Source organism: Lissotriton helveticus, chromosome 4_2 (genome assembly GCF_964261635.1).
Source record: "Lissotriton helveticus chromosome 4_2, aLisHel1.1, whole genome shotgun sequence".
NCBI classification, from domain to species: Eukaryota; Metazoa; Chordata; class Amphibia; order Caudata; family Salamandridae; genus Lissotriton; species Lissotriton helveticus.
The window spans coordinates 92,303,810-92,325,884 of record NC_136064.1 but is presented as its reverse complement, the minus strand read 5'-3'; the positions used below and the strand labels follow the sequence as shown (position 1 = coordinate 92,325,884).

Below are 22,075 nucleotides of genomic sequence, written 5' to 3'. Positions count from 1 at the left end.
TCCGGACAGCAACCTTGGGACACCCAGAAGACCTGCCTGCCTTGACCCTCTTAAAGACTGGGACTCCCATCAGCAGAGGCTCTGCTGCAACAACCCCCCTGGTGCCAGCCAGGAAGCTCCAGACGAGCCCCCTCTGCACCCGCCGAGCCCGGCCCGTGTAAACCAAGACCACGAGGACGTCCCCCCGGCGACTGGGACCCGAAGTCCAGTGCCCAAAGACCCTCCTCGATGAACCAGACGACGCCTGCATACTCAGAACCAGGGGCCCCCATCATCCGAGACCAGCTGAGGGTAAGCAATTGGCCTGGAGTTCAGTCCTTGAGTGTGAAACCTTTTGTTGACTGAGTGTGTACAACAAATGCTTTACACTGTCCTCTGGTACTGCCTTACTGCTCGACCAAGCTACCACTTTTGAGAGTAAGGTCAGTCCTGATTTTAACCTCTGTTATACCTCTGGGGTTGTTGGACTATACACACTGTACCGGATTCTGGTTCTGTATATATAGAGCCACTTTCTCACAACATAGACATGAAATACTGATCTACAACCACATTTGCAGGCAGGCTCACTAATGGACACCCTACAAAACAGACAAAGGATAGTCTTACCCGTTTTACCAGTCCCAAAGAAATTATAGCAGAAAGTGCATTCTTAAACAGAAAGAAAACAAAGCCATTAATCCCAGGAGGTGAAGAATTTCTTGGTAGTTATATTTTGGCAACTGGGCAAATCTCAAACACAATTACAATTTCTTGTCCACAAAACAGGTTGCATGATTTAGTGTCAAATCTCTTTAAAGACGATATAACAAGAAAAGTAACAACCCCACCTTGCTACTGGCATGGACACCCTTTAAATGGCTCTTTGGGGGCAGAAGAGCCTGTACTTCTTAACAGAACAAGGAGAGATGGTCCTCTATCTGTTCTTTGGAAGGAGGCATGGGTGGAGGTGTCCACAAATAGGACATTCCCCTCTACACAATCTGTAGCACATACTTGACTGAGTATTACAGACCATCGGGCAGGCGGTGCCTGATCCGGTCACCAACAGGATGGTTGTACTGGTTATAGTGGACCAAAGAGGGTTAGAGGATACTACAGCAGATGGGGTGGGAGAGTGGACGGCTCACTGGCTGACTCCCGCATCCTCTGTGATCTGCGACCCGCCTACAAAAAGATTGAGCAGGTTTCTGAACTGGTTGGTATGGTTCATACTACTGACGCCCATATGTGCCATGGCAGTGGCGAAAGGGCTGCTGTTGGGACTGGGCAGATAAGGAGAGCCCGAGATATCAAATTGGGAGCATATCGGGTGGCTTAAGACAATCAACTAAAGCTTGGTTGAGAATAGCCCCTGTGCTCCCGGCTTGCCAAATTTGTGAGCTTCCCAGGCCTGTTGCTGCTTTCAGCTAGGACACTAGACTTCAGTCGTTTCAGGGGGCAAATCTCTATGATGCCCTGTGAGTATTTTTCATTAAATCCCACACTGACATCAGTGTGGGTTTAATGTGCGGAGAAGTTTGATACCAAACTTCAAAGTTTTCAGTAAAGCCATTATGGTGCTGTGGAGTTCGTACTGACATACTCTTTATGGCATTACTGCACTTAGAATGTTTAAAAATTGGCTTAGACACTGTAGGGGTACAGGGCTCATACACCTGTACCCTCACCACTGGTAGAGTGCACCCCCTCCCACCCCCAACGCTCGTTGCTCCGACTCATCCGCTCGAAAGAAAGCTTCAGAAATCTGGAATAGTGTGTTCTGTATTGCGTACAAAAGGTGCAGAGAGCCATCATTTTTAATAGAACTGCTCTGCCAATAAGGGAGGCTGGTAATTGCTGCCACTGAGCCACATTAACCCCCCCTTCAACCTGTCCAGCTGATCATATATGTTAAGCTGCATGAACTCCTCCTGACTTTGTCATCCAGATGCCCAGATATTTGAACAACTCTTTATGAGCTAGTTCCTTGCACACCGTCAGGGCTGGAAGCTCACCCACCAGAGAGAATACCAAGGATTTGTCCCAGTTTATGCAGTATCCCAAGAACGCGCCAAATGAACAAGTTACTTACCTTCGGTAACGCTTTTTCTGGTGGATACAGTATATGCCTGTGGATTCCTCACCATGTGAATATCCCCCAGCGCCAGCAGCATTTGGGAATTTTTTGTAGCTCTCCACTCAGACGAGGACGACGTCACAGAAGCATGGCTCCGCTCGAGACTGCGGACGTCACCGGAGCCATAAGAGCCTAGTCGGCGTGATGACGTCAGTTCCGCCCTTTTTTTCCGTGCCTTCGAGACGGACGGACACAAATATATACAGTATACATAGTACACAGTATTCAAACCAACACAGTGAAATCAATGCAATAAGCAAAAAGAATTAAACATTTCCATTGAAAGTAACAGACATGAAAAATCAACATTGCAGGTATACAAGGGTGGACAACGGGGAGGCGGGTGGGTCAGTGAGGTATCCAGAGGCAGTTACTGTATCCACCAGAAAAAGGGTTACCGAAGGTAAGTAACTTGTTCTTCTGATGGATACATCTGCCAGTGGATACCTCACCTTGTGAATAGAGTCCCACAGCAGTCCCCACTCCCGGAGGAGGGTGCCCACCCTTCTATACCAAAAATCACGCGCAAAGTGACCCTCCCTCCTCACCAGTAATGCTTCGCTAAAGTGTGGAGGGAGGCCCAAGTTGCCGCTCTACAAATGTCCTCTACAGGAACCTCTCTAGACAATGCAGATGTTGAAGACTTTGCTCTAGTAGAGTGAGGTCTTATACCCTCTGGAGGTTCCTTACCGGCCAAAGATTAACAGATCTTGATGCACAAGATAATCCATCTGGAAAGGGTGCGCTTGTGCACCGCTCTGCCTTTCCTGCAGTCAGCAAATCCCACGAAGAGCTGGTCATCCACACAACAGTCTTTAGTCCCATCAAGGTAAAAACTCACCGCCCTTTAGAGTCCAAGCGGTGAAGTCGCTCCTCCTCCTTCGAAGAGTGAGGGGGAGGATACAAGGTAGGAAGTATAATGGACTGCCCCAGATGGAAGGGAGTTACCACCTTAGGCAGAAAATAAGCCCTGGTCCTGCGTACCATTCTATCAGCATGAATAGTCAGGAATGGGGGTTTGGAACTCAGTGCGATGCCGTGTCTCTAGGACTTCCAAGTCAACGTCGGCGCGAGGCTACGAAAAGAATTTCCGAATGTTGCTGACGCAAGGGGGATATTCATAAGGTGAGGAATCCACTGGCAGATGTATCTATCAGAAGCTCACTTACCCTCCTTGCAGAGATAATGGTAACAAGAAATACAGTCTTAAAAGACAGTAATCTCAAGGCACACTTGTGCAAGGGCTCAAAGGGAGAACACATCAAGTAATTTAAGAGGAGATTTAAGTCCCATTGAGGCACAATAAAAGGAGCGGGCGGAAACTAAATAAGGCCCTTAATGAACCTTAACACAATGGGCGATTTGAACAAAGACTGCTGGTCCGGCAAATAATGGAACGCCGACAAAGCTAATAAATAGCCTGTCACAGTAGCCACAGCAAAACCCTGCTGAGCTAGAGAAAGAGCAAACTGAAGGATGTTGGATAAGCAAGACCTCAAAGGGTCAATAGACTTCTCCCCACACCAATGGACAAACTTTGACCACCTATAGGAATGGATAGACTTGGTGGAGTGACGTCTGGCGGATAAAATAACGTCCACCACGTCAGGAGGAAGAGAGAAAGAATTCAGGTTGCCCCGTTCAATCTCCAGGCATGAAGGAGTAAGCTCTGGAGGTGGGAGCGTAGAACCTGCCCCTACGAGAGGAGGTCTGCCCTGAGATGGAGACTGAGCGGAGGGCACGAGGAGAGGTGGAGAAGATGTGTACGACACCCTTCTTGGCCAATCTGGGGCGATCAATATGACTTGGGCACGGTCTTGGCGAATCTTCCTCAAAACCCGAGGAATCAATGGTATGGGAGGAAAGCATACATGAGTTGTGATTCCCAACTCAACTGAAACGAGTCCCCCAAAGCTCCCTGCATCGGATGCTGGAGACTGCAGAATGACGGGCAGTGAGCATTCTCGGGAGTGGCAAATGGGTCCACCTGAGGGTTCCCCCACGTCCGAAAGACGTGACAAACCACCTCCACTCATGGTCTGCAGAGAACTGCCGACTGAGACTGTCTGCCAAACGTTCAGAACTCCAGCCGATTTGCCGTCAGAAAAATCTGATTGTCCTGAACCCAGGACCAGAGCCTCTGCAGAGACAATGCGACCCCACTCCTCCCTGCTTGTTGACATACCACATTGCATTAGTGTTGTCCGTCAGGACTTGAACCGACTGACCGCGAAGGGAAGGGAGGAAGGCCTTGAGCGCTAAACTAATAGCCTGCAACTCTAGAAGGTTGATGTGAAGTAACCTTTCCTCTGGAGACGAAAGACCCTTGATCGCCAGATCCCCCAGATGAACACCCCACCCAAGGGTAGAGGCATCCGTGATCACTGTGGCAACCGATGAGGAAGATGAAAAGGCTTTCCTTGAGACAGATTGCCCTCCATGCTCCACCAAGACAGATATGCTGCAGCTTCTCTGGAGATCCACAGACTCCCTGAGATCCAGGATTGGACGTAGCCTGCCATCCTTATTGGGTATCAGGAAATGGAGTAGCTTCCCTGACCCCTTTGCCGCTCTGCAACCACCTCTATCGCACCTTTTTATATAGAGTCAGGACTTCCTCCTGTAGGAGAAGGTGGTCCTCCGAGCAAGCCCCTTGGCAAGGATGGTAATTTGAGGGAATTCCTGAAAGGGAAGACCATACCCATTCTCTACAAGATTGAGAACAAAAAGGTCTGTAGCGACAGATTCCCAATCTTGCAGAATGGGCAAGCAGACCCCCCCAAGACCAACACGATCCAGAATGGTGGATCTAGGGCTGCTTTGCTGAGGCAAAGTGGGGGAGGTAGAGGAGGAGGAGGAGGAAGCCAGTCAAGTCAAGTCAGAATTTATATAGCGCACTACATACCCAAAGGGTCTCAAGGCGCTTGAGCAGGGGGGGGGGGGGGGGGGGGGGAGGTTTACTTATCGAATATCCATGTTTTAAGTTGCTTTCTGAAGGCTAGGTGGTTTTGAGTGAGGCGGAGGTGGATGGGAAGGGAATTCCAGGTCTTGGCCGCTAAGTAGGAGAAGGATCTTCCTGCCATGGTGGCTTTGTGGATGCGCGGAACAGCGGCGAGGGCTTGGTTGGACGAACGCAGCTGGCGGGTGGGGGTGTAAAAGGAAAGGCGCGTGTTGAGACAATCAGGTCCAAGTTTGTATAGGGCTTTGTGTGCGTGGGTGAGGAGACGGAATGTTATTCTCTTGTTGACGGGGAGCCAGTGAAGGTCTTTCAGGTGAGCGGAGATGTGTTCTGTGCGGGGGATGTCTAGTATGAGTCTGGCTGAAGCATTTTGGATGCGTTTGGGTTTTCTGTAGTTTCGCGGTGGAACCGGCGTAAAGGGTGTTTCCGTAGTCCAGACGGCTTGTAACCAGTGCGTGGGTGACCGTTTTTCTTGTTTCGGTGGGGATCCAGTGAAATGTTTTTGAGCATGCGTAGGATGTTGAAGCATGAAGACGATACGGCGTTGACTTGTCTGGTCATCGAGAGTGAGGAGTCCAGGATGATGCCCAGGTTCCGTGCATGGTCCGTCGGTATGGGGGCTTTTCCTAGGGCTGTTGGCCACCAAGAGTCGTCCCAGGCGGAAGGGGATGAGCCTAAGATGAGGACTTCCGTTTTGTCTGAGTTCAGTTTCAGACAGCTGTGCTTCATCCACTCGGCTACTTCTCTCATCCCTTCGTGTAGGTTGGTTTTGGCGGTGGTTGGGTCTTTGGTAAGTGAGAGGATCAGCTGAGTGTCATCAGCGTAGGAGATGATGTTGAGGTTGTGTTGACGTGCAATGGTTGCGAGGGGGCTCATGTAGACGTTGAAGAGGGTGGGGCTGAGAGATGATCCTTGCGGGACGCCGCAGATGACTTCGGTGGCCTCTGACTTAAAAGGGGGGAGGCGGACTCTCCGAGTTCTTCCAGCGAGGAACGAAATGATCCAGTCCAATGCTTTTCCTTGAATTCCGATTTTTCTGAGACGTTGTATCAGGGTGCTATGGCAGACTGTGTCGAAGGCTGCGGAGAGGTCAAGGAGGATAAGGGCGACTGTGTCTCCGTTGTCCAGTAGTGTTCGAATGTCGTCTGTTGCTGCGATGAGGGCGGTCTCGGTGCTGTGTTTGGCTCGGAAGCCAGACTGTGAGGAGTCGAGTGATTTGTTGGTTTCGAGGAAGGTGGCGAGCTGATTGTTAATGGCTTTCTCAATGACTTTGGCAGGGAATGGGAGGAGCGAGATGGGACGGTAGTTTTTGAGTTCGGTGGGGTCAGCTGTGGGTTTCTTCAGAAGGGCGCTGAGTTCGGCGTGTTTCCAGCTTTCTGGGAATGTGGTGGAGTTAAGGGAGTAGTTGATGACATCTCGGAGATGGGGTGCGATAATGGAGTCTGCTTTGTTGAAGATGTGATGGGGACATGGGTCTGTAGGGGATCCTGAGTGGATGGAGTTCATCAGGCGAATGGTCTCTTCTGTGGTGATTGGGTTCCATTCGAAAAGGATATTCGGAGGAGGTAACGGTTCGGGGGTGAGTGGGGTGGACTGGTTTACAGGTTGGTTGTCAAAGCTGTTATGGATGTCGGCGATTTTGTCATGAAAGAATGAGGCAAGGGAGTCGCAGAGGACTTGAGAGGGGGTGATGTCGTTAGAGCTGGCGGTGGGGTTGGTGAATTCTTTGATGATGTTGAAAAGTTCCTTGCTGTTGTGGGCATTGTTGTCTAGTCGGTCTTTGAGTGCTGATTTCTTGGCTGTCCGGATTAGTTGGTGGTGTTTGCGGGTGGCGTTTTTGAAGGCGGCTTGGGTGATAGTGTTTGGGTCTGTTTTCCAAGTTCTCAAGGGAACGACAGAGCTTCTTGGATTTCTTAAGGTAATCGTTGAACCAGGGGGCGTTCTTGCTTGATTTGATGTTTTTTCAAGGGTGCTAATTTGTCGGCGGTTTGGGTTAACCATTGTGTGAGGTTGATGGCGGCTTGGTTAGGGTTCGTTGAATAGGCAGGGGGTTTTTGAAGAAGCGATGTTGAGATCTGGTCGATGGTGATTTTGTTCCAATTTCTTCGCAGAGTTGGTTGAGGGTGGTTGTGGATCGAGGTCTTATTGTAAATGAAGTGGATGCAACTGTGGTCCGTCCAGTGGAAGGGTGTGGTATGAGTGAAGGAGATATGCTTGCTGGAAGTGAAGATCGGGTCGAGTGTGTGTCCTGCATAGTGTGTGGGGGTGTTAACAAGTTGTTTGAGTCCGAGATTGGCGAGGTTGTCCAGAAGGGTGGTGGTGTTACTGTCGTTGCTCTTTTCCAGATGGAAATTGAGGTCTCCAAGTAGAATGTATTCTTCCGAAGGGAGGGCGTGTGGGGTGATAAAGTCAGTCCCTTGTTGTCCTCGAGGAAGCACTTTGACTACTCCTTTTTTAATCATAATTGCAACTTGTGCAAACAGTTCCTTCAGGTGTGCTGAGGAGGACCAGATGAGGCTGTTGGGAGGAAACTTGAGAAATTCGAGAGCGTGGCCTCTTGAAACCACATCCAAGACCCAGCGATCTGATGGTTTTTTTTACCAATTGTAAAAATGTTGGAAGATTAGACCTCCAATTTTCAGAGCAGGATAAGACTTGGCGGTTAGAAAGTCATTGTTGTTGGAAATGGGGGTCTCTGGTTGGCACAGATGTACACTTGTGACAAGCAGGGACCCTCTCCTCCAGTCAGGGCAAGGGAACTACTCCTCAGAATAACCCCTCCTCACCCTTTTAGGTAGTGTGGCGCGAGCAGACAAGGCTAAACTTCGGGGCACTAAGTCAGTTAAGCATTTGATTATACACAGGAAGAATATTAACCCACCACAAATGGACACCAGGCTGTAAAGTTGGATCAAAAATACGGGTAGTTTGTGTAAAAGATATAGCATATACTTCAGTAATTATCACAAGACAGATAACGCTATCATCTGGCCACAGTGCTTCATTAATCATAAGGGTTCTCTTGTTGGTTTTACCAACGTTTGTTGGTGTGTCCTGTGTGCTTCACACTGAGGGACATGATAGTCGTAGCTTTAGGTCCTTCAGGGAAAGAAACCGTTGTGGACCGTGTGTCCAGAAAGAGGCGAGGTGCCCAAGTCTCTATGGGGCGCAGGCAGGGAAAAGACGTAGCGGACCCTGTGTCCGAAAAAAGAGGAGCGAGGCGCACCAGCCTCTGAAGAGGTGCGGCGTGAATTTTGAGCGAGCTAGAAGCGGGGAGAGGCGACGCCAGACGCCTGTGTGAACGCAGCGCCTGCCTTTTCCAGCAGTGGGGGCAGAGCTTGAGGAGCGGCAAGGAGAGGCGATGCCAGATGCCTCTGTGCAGCCCAGCGCCTGCCTTTTCCAGTGGTGGGGGCTGCTGAGGAGCCGGCGGGGAGAGGCGATGAGATGCTTCCTTGCGAGCGCAGCGCCTGTCTTTTCCAGTGGTGGGGGCTGCTGCGGAGAGGCGCCTCCGTGAGATCTCCACCTAGGATTCCTGCGGTTGGGCTGCAAAGGGAGCGGCGCGGTCAGATGCCCCTCTGAGATCTCCGCAGGGGATTCCTGCTGTGGGGGCTGTAAAGTGAGCGGTGCTCCGAGGCAAGGGTGAGGCAGAGTGCTGGGCGGTCCGGCCCGGCTCCGGGGTTGAGCGGTGGTGGGCTCAAGGCGGCCAGGCACAGGTTGCCAGGTCAGGGGCAGGGAAAGGGGCGATCCGGCCGAGCAGGCACGGCTCCAGGAGGGAGCCGTGGCGGGCTCAAGGCGGGAGCGGCCGGGCACAGGCTGCCAGGTCAAGGACAGGGTGCGGGCGATCCGGCCGAGCAGGCACAGCTCCTGGAGAAAGCGGTGGGGGACTCGAGGCAGGACCGGCCAGGCACCGGTTGCAGAGGGGATTAGCTCGGCTGCAAGTCCTTGGAGATCGTCAGAGGCCTCAGGGGAGCAGAAAGGTGGTCAGGGGTCCTTGCAGGTTTCTTCTTGTGTTCTTCAGCAGCTTCTTCTTCCTTTGATAGAGATTCTTCTTTGGGCTGACAGGATCTGATCTTTTGGGAGCAGGGCTCCTTTTATACAGTATTTCTTTTGTTTCGCCAGGCCAGGGGGGCCTTTGCATAGGTTATTTCAGTCTGAGCACTTTGTTGTGCATGGTGTGCCTTCTGCTTTCAGTGTGTGGGGCAGGGCAGCAGACGCTCCGCAGGAGGTGGAGCCGGCATAGAGATAAGGATAGCCAGAAGCACTGTTGATAGGCTTCCCTCTTCCTGGGCCAGGTGTCGGGCAGAGTCATCAGTCGCTCCCCAGGAGGTGGAGCCAGCATTGTGGTGGCAGAGCACAGCCCTAATCAGAGTCAAGGGGCACTCCCACCACCAGTCATCCCTAGCCCTCACACAACCCAGACAGCAGATACACATCCTGGCAGAGGCGGGCTGAAATGGTTAGGCAAGCAAATGCTAACTTTCTAAAAGTAGCATTTGCAAACACAGGATATTAAAATAAACTTTACTAAAAGGAGTACTTTATTATTCTGAGTTCAGGCATACTAGACTGGACTTTCTACCTTGTTCCCTGAGCCTGCTGGGATTATAGGGTGTAATAATTCCAGCAGCCCATCTTGACCTATGAGAACAGGTAGCCTTACAATAGTGAAAAACGAAAATGGCTGTAATTCACTATTAGGACATGCCACACAAATCAGGGCTTGTCCTACCTTATGCTTGCAATGCACCCTGTCCTAGGGCCTACCATAGGGTTGACTCACATGAAGTAAAGAGAAGGTTTAGGGGCTGGCAAGTGTGTGCACTTGACCAGCCAGCATGACAGTACCAGACTGCACGCAAGTTCTGCAATGGCGGACCCTAGACATAGTTTAAAAGGCTGCTTCTGTGGGTGGCGCAACCAGCGCTGCAGGCCCACTAGCAGTATTGGCATTTACCAGCCCTGGCACTCCTGGTGCACTTTACTGGGGACGGACAGTAAATCCAATGAACCCATCATGGAAATCAATCAATGTATACACTTTTCATAGGGAGAGCATATGCACTTTAGCACTGGTCAGCAGTGGTAAAGTGCCCAGAATCATTAAACCAATAAAAACAGGTCAGAGAGAACATTGGAGGAAGGCAAAACTGTCAGGGATGACCCTGCAGAAAGGGCCAAGTCCAACAATTGTTTTTTGGAGGAGTTACCTCTGTAGGCGGATTTCTTCCTATATGGTCTGGAATCAGTTTGTCTAGTTTGATTTTGGTAGGTGAAACGCTATTGGTTCTCACCATAGGAGCGGTATTGGGAGGAGCCACAAAAATTGGAGGACGTGCCCCTGCCAAGTGCTCCACGAAAAGGATGCTTCCGGTATTGGAGAGCGCCTAGGGCGCGAGCAGTGTCCGAATCCTTCTTGATGGACTCCAAGGCCTCGTCCACATGCTTGAAGAGAAGGGGCACTCTCCATTAAAGGGCAAGTCGAGTATTTTAGCTTGCACCTCAGGCCAAAAGGACGTAGCTTTAGCCAGCCTTGCCTTCTTAAGACTGCAGCGCCTGCCAGTTGTCTGAAGCCCGTAGAGGAAATATCGATTGCGCAGTCTATGATTTCCGTCGAAATTCTCGCCTTCTTGCAGGATCTTCTGTGCCTCCGCCCTGGAGGAATCAGGTCGACCAAAGCTGCGATCTACGACCACATTTGTCGGTCGTAGTGGACGAGGATGACTAAGGAATTTGCCGCCCTGACTGTAGTCGCAGCCATAGTAGTGAACTTTTTGCCAATAGTATCCAGGCGACGACCTTCCTGGTCCGGAAGATCGTAAAGGAGAAGCCGGATTGCGTGATCTCTTTTGGGCAGCATGCGTAATTACAGAGTCTGGCTTCGGCTGAGAAACAAGGCAGGCGAGTCTTCAGGAGCCTTATATTTTTTGTCTAGGCGTGGGAGTACTGACGGGACAGAATTAGACCCTTCCATGAGCTTAAGCCCTGCCTTCCAGATGAAATCAATTAGAATGGCATGCACTTGTTTTTGAGGCTGATCTTTAAAGCCATAAAGAAAAGAGTCCTCCTGTGTGACAATCATAGGCAAGTGGAAACGCTTCGCGGCTCTAGCCATTAAAAGGTGAAAACCTCCAATGTCCACTGGAGGAGATGCCAGGGGAGAGGCAGGAGGAGGGGACGGAGTCTGAGCCTGGTAATTGTCCCAATCAGCTAGGACAGCATCATCATCCTGGTCCGTATCTGTGCGATTGTCACCATTATTATCAGGGCACTGAGGAACCGGTGACTGGGCCGGTGCAACTGGAAGTGGTGCCTGTATTGTAGGAGGCAGTGGAGAGGCCTGCAAAGACGGCGGAAAACGACGATTATAATCGTCCAGCATATGTTGAAGGTAGGTGATCATAGACACAGGCAACTGAGCCATAGGAACATAATAGTCAGCAACACATGGGTCATCTGAAACGGAGACTTGTGACTCTCGCTCATCATAGTCCTGGTATTTGATATGTAGCTCTGACGGGCTACGTGCAGCACAAAAGGTGTCCTCTGCATATGAGCCATCTCAAGAGTCCTCCTCTGCAGATGCAAATAGCTGAGCAGGTGGACCTGATCCATGTTGAACAGGGCTCAAAGCCAACGAAGCAGGACGTTTAACAGTTCTAGCTGTCACCACTGTGAAGGTGGTTGCAGTCCCCAAAGAATAATGCGCCGACGACGAGCCAGTCTTCGAGGATTTCGGCGATGTTCCAGGCGTCGACGAAGAGGGCGCCGTCGACGAAGCCGCAGATGTCGCTGTAGTCGACGAAGTCTTCGGCGTCGACAGAGCTGCCGACTAAGCGGTCGTCGGCGTGGTACTAGACGTCGACGAGGGCACAGTCGACGAAGGAGGTAGTGTCGACAAGGTATGACATGTCGGAGTCTTCGTCGACGAATGCCGCTTTGCAGGGGCCGTCGACTAGAATGATTTCTTCGCTGTCGACGAAATCTTTACAATGGACGAGATAGGCCGGACCTCCTGAACCATCGTCGACGAGGTAGACGTCGTCGTCAGAGTGCTGGTCGTCGAAGTAGTTATAACGTCGACGGATCGCGTTGTCGTGCACGTCAACGAGCTGGCACTCGTGGTGGACGAGGGCACAGCGTGGATCTGCGATACCAGAGAACTAGGTCCCGCAGGCGTAGAGGTCGGCAGATCCCGTGGGGAGATAGACTTTGGAGCGTCCACAAGCTTCTTTTTTTTGGAAAAGGAGAAGGAAGCTCAGTCTCAGACCCACGCTTCAGAGAGGACTTAGAATGGCAGGAAGACACTCTACATCACACAGGGTTGTCTGCAAGTCTTCAACTTCTGTAGCCACAGAAGGAGACAGGCCTCTCTATCCTTTAGAGTCTTAGAAGAAAATGTTCTGCAAATTTTGCAACTCCTCACCTCATGGTCCAGGTATAAGCAGTAGATGCATTTTTTTATGAGGGTCCTCAGAGAAAAGACGAAATTTTCCACAGGCAGAACAGGGTCGAAATAAAGACTTTAGTTGAAGACATGTTCTTGAAGTTCTGACTGTCTCTTCCAATATCCAGATTGTGTCTAATAACGAAAAATCCAGTATTGGTCTACTGGAGGCAAACGTACCACTGCAGAGCCTGTGTGCCAACAGACATGAGGCTCCAGCAGGCTGCAAGATGCAGAGACCCAGAAACCTCAAAAACATCTGGGCTGCAACCAAGGCATGAGCGCAAGAGACTGAGATCATAGCCTGAATATCCAAGACTCCGTGGAAAGGTCTTCAAAGCCACTGTGTCCAGGAAGGTCACTATATAGGAAATCCACTGCACAGGTCGAAGCATTAATTTAAAAAACCTGGGTGGACTGACTGTTCAAGTTGACTGATAGACTGAGGCGAGCACCTCTTTAGCAGCCAGTCTTAAGAGTTACAGCAATGCACATTACTGACTGGTAAAAAATGAGCCATGCCAACCAGCATCACTGTAGTTAAGAGTTGGGGGAAAATGTAAGGCCAAGGGACGAGACCGCAACAGAGGTGCCCTGATCCTACAACAAAGCTGCTAACTGAAAGCAGATTGGATGGCCAACAAATCCATGGGGCACTGTAGGAATGATCGAGGGACTCATTTGTGCAAACCAACTGTAAAGTCACCTCCGATAAAACCTCAGTTAGGTGTGCAGTCGAATATAGTTCAGAAAATTGAGGGTCTATGGGATCAAAGCTTGAAAAATAGTCTGAATTGGATAATGTGGAAGGAATGAGCTCTTAAATGCTGACTGATTACCTTCTAGACTAAGAGGATGGAAAAGTCTTATCCCATTTTGACTACATGTGCATGTGTCAACTAATTTACAGACATCTGGAGAATTCAAAAGGTGAGGCATCTGCATTTAGAAGTATCAATCAGATATGCCAAGTACAAAAAAAAAAATCTCAAATCCCACCATTGCAAAGAAGTGAAACCGGTATTCTTACCCCAATGGTACTTTTCCTGTAGCCCTTTATGGTTTTTACAGGAGCCCACTCATTGTCCTCCTCTTCATCACAATTCACTTCCTCACCACACTCCTCAGACTCTGAAATGATTTCTTCAAGATTCAAACAGGGATTTAAAGTCTGGGCTTTTGCTGTTGTACGACGGCGTGCCTTAGGCTGAGAAAGGAAATGAAATGTTAATATACTTCTGTGCGTACACCCATTGCAGTCTAACAAAGGTGCAGTAACTAATGTTTATGAAGTTATACAGTGGTTCTGTGTCACCAACGTTAATCAAGAGTCCAAAACAATACCACACTGACCTGAACTTAATAATAAAAAAAACGCAGCAACAAATTAGTATTAGGAAGAAAATTCTAGAAAACATCTGGTTCATATATACTGGCCTCACATCTACAAATTCCCGGTTGCTCTCCCCTTACTAAACTCCTCCAATGCAGATAGTGAGGAACTAAAGCAGTTATTTTTCTTTTGAAAGACATCCATTTAAATAAGCCCATCTGGTTGGTGTTCAAGGTATCCAAAAGAGATGACAAGTTTATTGATCTACTCCGTAAATGACCAGCAATCTGAACTATCAATTAGTCTAATTCACTGCATGATCTGTAGCTGATCAATGAAGTTAGGGGATTACAAAAGGAGGAGCAACTAACTAAAACTACAAGAGGGGTTATTCCCCCCCAAACTTCTTAATTGGTATTTTCTTAAATATACAACCATGTGAGAATCCTGAATGCGCGGAATGTTGGGTCCATTAAGTCCAGAGCAGAAAGAAAAGGACTATTTAAACCAACTAGTCAGCGTGTAACAATTTTACACTCAAGGATGATACCCCAGTTTTTGGCTTTGGAGGGCTTGCTTCCTCTGTGTATGGATTTGCTTTGTCGCCATCCACCTAAACATCCCCTAGGCGTCCCTACAGGCCCCTGTGGAAGGAGGAGTAGTCTCCTTACATTTGCTAGTGATAGCCGATTTAGCCAACAGAAGGACAAGGTGAGCCAAACTTAATTCAGCAGGGGTGAGGCCACAGTTTGTAGCTGGCTAGATTCCCAACTACAATCTCACAAACCATCTCAGAAGCAAAGAATCTCCTGCAATATATTTATTGGGGCAGCAACTGCTTTGTTTGGATATTTGTGTTTTCAAGGGTTGTGGGAGGGGGCGGGGGGGAAGGTCAGTACTTAGAGGGTTTAGTATATATAACAATAAATCCACTAATTGGCATTGTACAAGGCACTTTCCACCCAGCACCTTCAGCACACACTACTGGGTGCATCAGACATGTACACTCCAAGAACATCGATGGGTGCCAGCCAAACCATGTGGTCCATTCATCTAACATGAATACCTGTGGACTTAACCTCTAACATACATGTCCTGGCATACATAAGGAAGCACAACAGACGTCTGCCTGTTCCAAGATATGCACCTCAAACCATAACCTGCAACTAAAACGCCCTTGTTTGAACTAATTAACATCCTCCTAGGCAAAGGGGGTAGCGATCCTCGTTACGAAATGGCTCTAGTTCGGTCTTCAAATCTTTAACGATACCAAGGGCACAAACATACTTGCTAATGGCAAACTGATGAATATACCACTAGAATAAAATAAAAGAATCCAGAGTGCACTGCACTGACTTTCTGGACAGTACAACATTTCCCAACTGCCACCCCAATCGATTATCTGGGGAGGTGATGTGGACATGATTATAGGCCCTGAAATAGATCGATGTGGCAATTTGCACCAAACACCTACGCCGCTAAAGCACTGTGACATCAACAATTGCCATTCTAAAGATGCTTGGAGAATTAAACAATGCACGCACTCGTAAGGGAACTGGTGTATCTAATACTTGTTAATCATATAGATCATGACTTCACTGAACTGTAAACAAGCATTGGCAAATTTAACAAACTTAACACGTTTTCTCAATAAAACTTTGGTCAAAGTGGAACGCGGTTACTTAGGGTGACCAACTCCAAGAGGGAGCCAGTCAAGGGGACCACCAAAGTCCGAAGAAACAATTACTTTGAGAGATGCAGTCTTTAGTATTGTTCCAATGTTAGGGGTCCCTTCTATAGATCTCCTTTAAGTGGTCCTGAAGGGATAAAGTTTGCTGAAGATGCTGTGCAGTCAACGGGGGACTTCATGAGATCATGGTGCGACAAATTTGGCCACAGTGGTTAAGGTCCCTCGAAATCCTATATGGGCGAGCAAAAGTCAGGTCCCCACTGGACAATTAGTCACTGGGCACAACAAACTCTGCTTTCTACTTATTTTGGCTATAACTTTATTGCCAACTGTTAGACCCGTCTGCTTCTGAGAGTCCCCTCACCACTAGGATTTCTTTTGTTCCCCTGTACCTCCCAAAATTTGTCGCTTTTTATTTGTCTACCAGGACTTTTTATGTGTTGTTTCATGGGGTTAGATGTTCCTTGACGCCCAGTTGCTCACAAGGTTTGTGGCACCTATTTACAAGGCGCCTGGCCCAAACCTGTGGCATTACAAGCTGGGGTTGTCAACCTGTGTAAATGAACTTAAAATGGTGGACACCCTTTTTCCTCATGTGAAGTGACTCCCATTGGAGCCTTCATGAATCCTGGCCTTTTGAGGTTTTGGCGCCCTTTGTTTGGCGCGCATTTCTGACAGGAATACCTTTATTTTCCTCAGGTACACAAAATGGCTGCTCTAGAACCCCAGTACGGTGGCTGTGAGTGTCCTAAATACCCCTCAAGAGTGCCATGTCATTGTCACAGCCAGAGAAGGTTCTAGAACCTTCTGGCTCGTGCCAGTACCCCAGGGCACTGGCTATATAAGGCCCAGTCCCTGGCGGCCATTTTAGATGGCGATGAAGATTAGTTGGGGATTAGATCAGACTAGAGAAGAGATTCCAGACCAGATTGACACCTGCCCTGTTGACCCCTGAGGTGGCTGGTAGCGCAGGCAGTAGAGCAGCAAAGGGTTGTGTCTGACTGGCGTTCCAGTCAGCTACGTGGGAAGTGACCTAGCGCCTACAGCGCCTGCCCAGCGAGTACCTCATTGCCCCCAAAGACTGGCCAGATTCGTGTGCCTCCCCGCCCCCCCCGGTGGTGAACTGTGATCGATTTATCGAGTCGCGAGGCGAGAGCAAGTTCGCCACGACCGCGATCGTCAGCTGTGCCCCCTTCGCGACAGGTGCCTCTAGAGGGGAGCTCGGACGTCTACGAGCCCCACCAGCGTAGAGCGCTTCCTGCGCAGATTGAAGGTGAGGTGGTGCGCCGGGGCGGGGAAAGGCCGGCCTTCGTTGGGCGGTACTAGCGTCTTCGCCACCCCCCAGTGACCCGGGAGCTGTAGCTGTGGGCGGGAACCACCCTGTGTGCGGAAGTCGGAGGGAGGTCCGTGGAGCCCCTGAGAGCCCCGTCGCTAACGAGAGGAGTGCTGTGCCCGACTGAATCGTATCTTGATTGCAGCCGATGTGAGGTGGGCCCGTTTCCTCATAGTGAATGCAGCGTTGTGAAGGAACTGTGAACCGGCATTTACCTGACTGTGCGCGAAGGTTGTGTGACCTCTCCGGCAGCCCGTTCGTCAGTCTAATGACTTTGAACTGGTGCCGCCTGTGCTCAAGTGGTGCTAAAGCCCGTAGGCGCGCATAGACTTCACCGGCAAAGCAGAGATCCTATCCCGGTGACCGCCGAGTGCAAATGATGTATTTACTGTGTTTCCTTGCCTTCTAGATATACGCGCATACGCCTTGAGTGATTATTAAAGAGTCCCAAACCTTATTTTGTGCTCAGAGAAGCCGTATACCTGGTCATTGAAAACAGCATAAACTGTAAGAGTTATCTTTCCCATTTGAAACGTATTGCAGATGTAATGATTCTAAAGTATTTAATTGGTGGCAGCGATACCAGAAGAAACATGTGGTTGTTTATTTAAATGAACCAATATTTATTCTGATATTTATTGTGCTACTCATTCCTGAAGTTATTCTATTTATTAATACTATTTATTACCAGAACTGTATGACCAAAAGAAATGTATATGTGCTTTCCCAGTCAACCCTATTTACAACAAAGATCTTTTATATAAAGGAATCGTATTTTTCTACAGCAGTGGTGTGGTGTCCTTTTTGGTGTGGATGTACAAGGAGTTATTGTTGGGTCAGAGCCGGCTTAACACTACAGCCTTCACTTGCCTTGTCACTTGAGCCAAGCTACCCCCTTTGTGCTGGGCTTGCCCATCGCAGGTCCAACACCAACCAACTGCACACTGACTCCAGTGTCCAGCAGACCCAGATGTAGCTTTTAAGCATCTGGTCTGGGACTGCAGAGCGACAAGAAGCAGTGATCTGTGTTGCCAACTGGTCCAGTCAGGCTTCTTCAGCTTTTGAGGCCCGGTCTTGCAAACAGGAAGTCAGCCAACTGACTCTAGGAGTCTCTGCTTCTGGTTGGGCTCGGAGGAACTTTGGGCTGGGCCAAAGATAAAGCAAACCTTGGCTAAAGTTGCAGAAAGAGATGGGTATGCCTGCACCGCTCCCTTCGTTATTCCACACTCTGCGAGATAAGATATCTGCCAGCAACTATATATCTGCAGCGTTGGTATCAGCCAAAGATTTACATACAGTTCACCCCTCTTCTATTCTTTGAGGCTCTGGTGATATCACATTCGCCTCCCTGGAAGGGCAGCTTAAAGTCTCTTCATATTAGGCTACAGTACCCCGCCAGAAGATAAGGCTAGATAGCACAAAGTATAACAGAGGCGGTGTTAAAAATAATGTACTTACCACTAGAATTCAACATTTACTACTAAGAATATATACCCTGATGAAAAAGTCAGACTTGCGGATCTATGAAAGTCATGCAGGTGACAGAGTGGGAAAGAGACTTAAGGGTTAAAGTCCAAACCACAAATCGAACTTGAAATCTCAGCAACAGTAGGTGTTCGAAGGGTGGTTCACATTGGTCAGGAACCAGTTCCAGCCACAAAGGACAACCCCCACAGGAAGAAGGGGGGGGTTTGGGGCTCATGCTGGGACCGTCTGGCTGTCAAATCCTTCAGCTTCAATATGGGGCCCTCTGAACAACAGAACCTGTCATCAGCCTCTTAAGGAAACTACCAACGTGCTCAGCCATGAGCAGTATGTCCCAAATGGCCACGGTCAATGTCTATTGATGTAAAAAAACAAAAAAAACGAGTATGCCACAGACTAAAGATAGGGGCAGTTGGAGACAACTGCACGGGGAGGGCCAATGGGCTGCTAGACCAGCAGGGGTACAGGTTGGATAAAAATAAAAACATCTGCAGCAGCCTCTCTAAATGGTAGTCCACTATCATCATACTGAGTCACTTTGAAACGTGGTACCAGGAGGCATTATCTTTCAATAGGATCGGGGTTGTAATATGTAACCTCCCTTAGACTAGATCCGGGGTTTGTTTAGTATTTTATTGAATGGTGGAACATCTTCAGCTGGGTTACAGAGCTAGAATATATGGTCATGGAAGATGGAACAGCTTTTGCTAAGCCAGACAAGATGTTCTGGCCAAACACCCTTCCATTGGCATAGATCTAGTAACTGATAAACGTCCGTGCATACAGCTCCGTAGAAATGCAGACCACAATTGATGCCAGATGAAACCAGATCAATAGGCTTCTTTCTGGACCAAAAACAGCTGGCAAGAACTGATTGAGTGTTGAAAGTGATGTCATCTTCATTGCCTGGCAAATCTGTACTGCCCTGCCCTTCTATTTTCTTCCTAGCTCTGTGCGTTTTTTCTCTCTCCAGTGAACTAAACCATAAAAGGCCATTGTGGGTTTTCCCCTTCTGTGACCTTTGGACTGTGTGTGCCTGAAAAGGCCGTTCTGAAACCAGTTCTTTGTTGGAAGGATGAATGTAAAATGCCAAATCCTTCAATGTAGCTGAAGTTTCCGTGGCAGAGGTCTAATCATTCCTTACAAAGATCTGCATAACTGCAAGTGGAGTCCTAGTCTTGAATCAAATCACATTCTAGCTGAGGCAACCCAAACCCTTCAGAGGGACAGCAAGACATGAATTCCAACTAGGAAATGCGACTCACGGATAATTGTCAAAAGGGCAAGCTTCTGAATACATGTGCGTGTGCGATGTGATATATATATATATATATATATACATATATATACACACACACACTTTCTCTGAGCAGGTTAAAATTGATAAAGTACAATGCATTACAAGGGTGTATGCAATTTTAAAGAAACATCTTAAAGGTTAGGATTCCCACAAGCATATGGATATATTCACACTTCTGAATATTGTTGAAGATTTCATGATAGTTTCGTATATTCACCCTGGAGGTACACAGCTGTGTGCCAACTGCGGCACCATATACAACTTTGCACTTTTTAAAGACGTTTCGCAATACTCTTTTGAGGTTGTGATACAGAAGACAAGAGCAGGGAGGGCTTGTTAACTGGAACATTTCTTAAAATGTTAAATGACTGGCGGACTACAGGGTGTAGGTGAAGGCATATTTTGTAAAGCCACCTTCTCCACTTAACGAAGGATATAGCAATCTAAGGAGGAGTTCATAATACAGAATGAAAATCACTAAAAACTGTTGAATATTGTTCATAATGCTCCTACCAACAAGTGCTTTAATAAAAACTATCATTAAATGCAAATTTAGAGGCCTTTTAAATCAGAACAGAGTTCATGCCTTACCTTTGGAGGGATGTAATCAAAAGGTGAATCGGGGGACTCGGGACGTGATCGCATGATGGAATTTTGAAGAAGGCCATAGAGTTTTTTACCACTAGCCACTTGCAAAAGTGATAGTTTCTGGAAGAAAAACATATGTAAAAGGCTAAATGTGTAATACAAACACATTTCACAATGCAAGACAGATGCAAGCTGGCAGGCAGCCACAAAAACGGATCTTACAGTTTCTCCCCTGTATTTGTGTAAATGTTTAGAAAATCCACACGATCTAAGACACAGGTACATTGTTTGGATATGCAAGTAATTTAGAAACCAGTTTTCTAAAAATTCAAATTATGACATCTTAGTGACTGGCTCACCATATACTATACCTCACAGGGGTATAGTGTGCAGTGAGTCCAGTGGTTATCCAGAGGTTGCCCAGAGGCTACATAGACAACACTAATGCTCCTTGTGGTAGTGTGGGCGAGCAGTTAGGCTCATCTGAGGATTGTTTAATTCATTTATTGCCACTGTGTACAAGATGCGTCTCCATGAATAAATCTGAGACCAATGTATAAAAATAGTTCTTTGGTATATTTATTTACTCAGACCACAAAACCTTCAAGCAAGTCAGTTTTAAATAGAAATACTTTCAGTTTCAAAAGTGTATGCTTTGTGGAATTTTCAGTCTTTGCAATGTTAACCTATGCTCACCTGAAGAATTTAGCAAAATATCACACTAGAGGAGCTACATAAGTATTAAACACTATCAAATTACAATACTATTTTGTGAAATTAAAATACAAATGCTACACTGTAGGAAGCTGGCTCTGTATATACTATACCAAAGTACGGTATGGTGTGCAGAGTCCATTGGATCCCAGAGGTTTAGCAGAGGCTAGCTTAGATAATCACCAACAGCTCTTTGTGGTAGTGTGGTTGAGCAGTAGGGCTTATCGAAGGGTGTGTTAAGCATTCACTCAATCCAGGGCTGTTTGCACACACTACGAAATAGAATCCAGACCCATTAGGCAAGTATAAAAAAAGTATACTTCTGTTTTATTTCTTGAACAGAGTAGAGCTTGGCATAGATCTGTAAAATACACGCAAATGCAAGGCTCTACACAGAAATGGAATTGTGGATGGAACTGCAATAGTTACAGGTTTGCATTTTCTTTAAAAACCGTACAGAATACTTTGGATTTTTTTTAGTTACATTGACTACTTAGGGTGATATGCCTAGATATCACACTAAAGGTCCTACAATAAAAAGGTAAGTAAGGCAATTTACTGTGTAAGTAGTTACTTTTGCTTCATACAAGAAAAACCACAACATGAGTTCCTAGGAAGAAAAATCATGTTATCTGTTTGCAGATAAGTAAACTGCTTATAAGGTTGGGTATGTGGGGTTAGAGCCAAGGTTTATCAAGGCTCAAGGAGACAATAGGTGCACCACCAGCAGCACAAGGGGGCCGGGTGCAGAGGTCCAATGTTAGCCAATGGTGCTGCTAGGAGGCCATCGGTTAGGGGCCGTTTACAAGCAGGCCACTCCGTTGTGGGAGCAAAGCTTCTGGGGTTAAGATCAGCACTGCAGGAGCCAACAATCCGCACAGGAGCAGCCGGATGCAGGGTGCCAAGATGACGTCGGGAACCCTGTTGTATTAAATGGTGATCTCCGGTTTGGAAGAAAGGATGCAGAATCGGGCAATGAGGTTTCCTGAAGGCGACCACCACCAATAGGTAATTTAGGTTGCTGGGGGATGTATGGACACTGTCAGTTCGGACAACCAAGGTCGTGGGGTGTCTGGTGCAGGGGTGTCTTTGGGCTTCTGGTTTCCTTAC

General features: G+C 48.0%; 1 protein-coding gene across 2 annotated transcripts in view; it reads right to left on the bottom strand.

The window, feature by feature from the left end:
- The window catches only part of KIF4A (kinesin family member 4A), a 307,198-nt gene that overhangs the window by 47,702 nt on the left and 237,421 nt on the right, over positions 1-22,075 (bottom strand). For both annotated transcript variants that reach the window (XM_078640186.1, XM_078640187.1), the window contains exons 27-28: positions 20,255-20,371; positions 13,553-13,729 (exon numbers count right to left, since the gene is read on the bottom strand). In XM_078640186.1, coding sequence (XP_078496312.1) covers positions 13,553-13,729; positions 20,255-20,371 — 294 coding nt within the window. The remainder of the gene's footprint in view (positions 1-13,552; positions 13,730-20,254; positions 20,372-22,075) is intronic.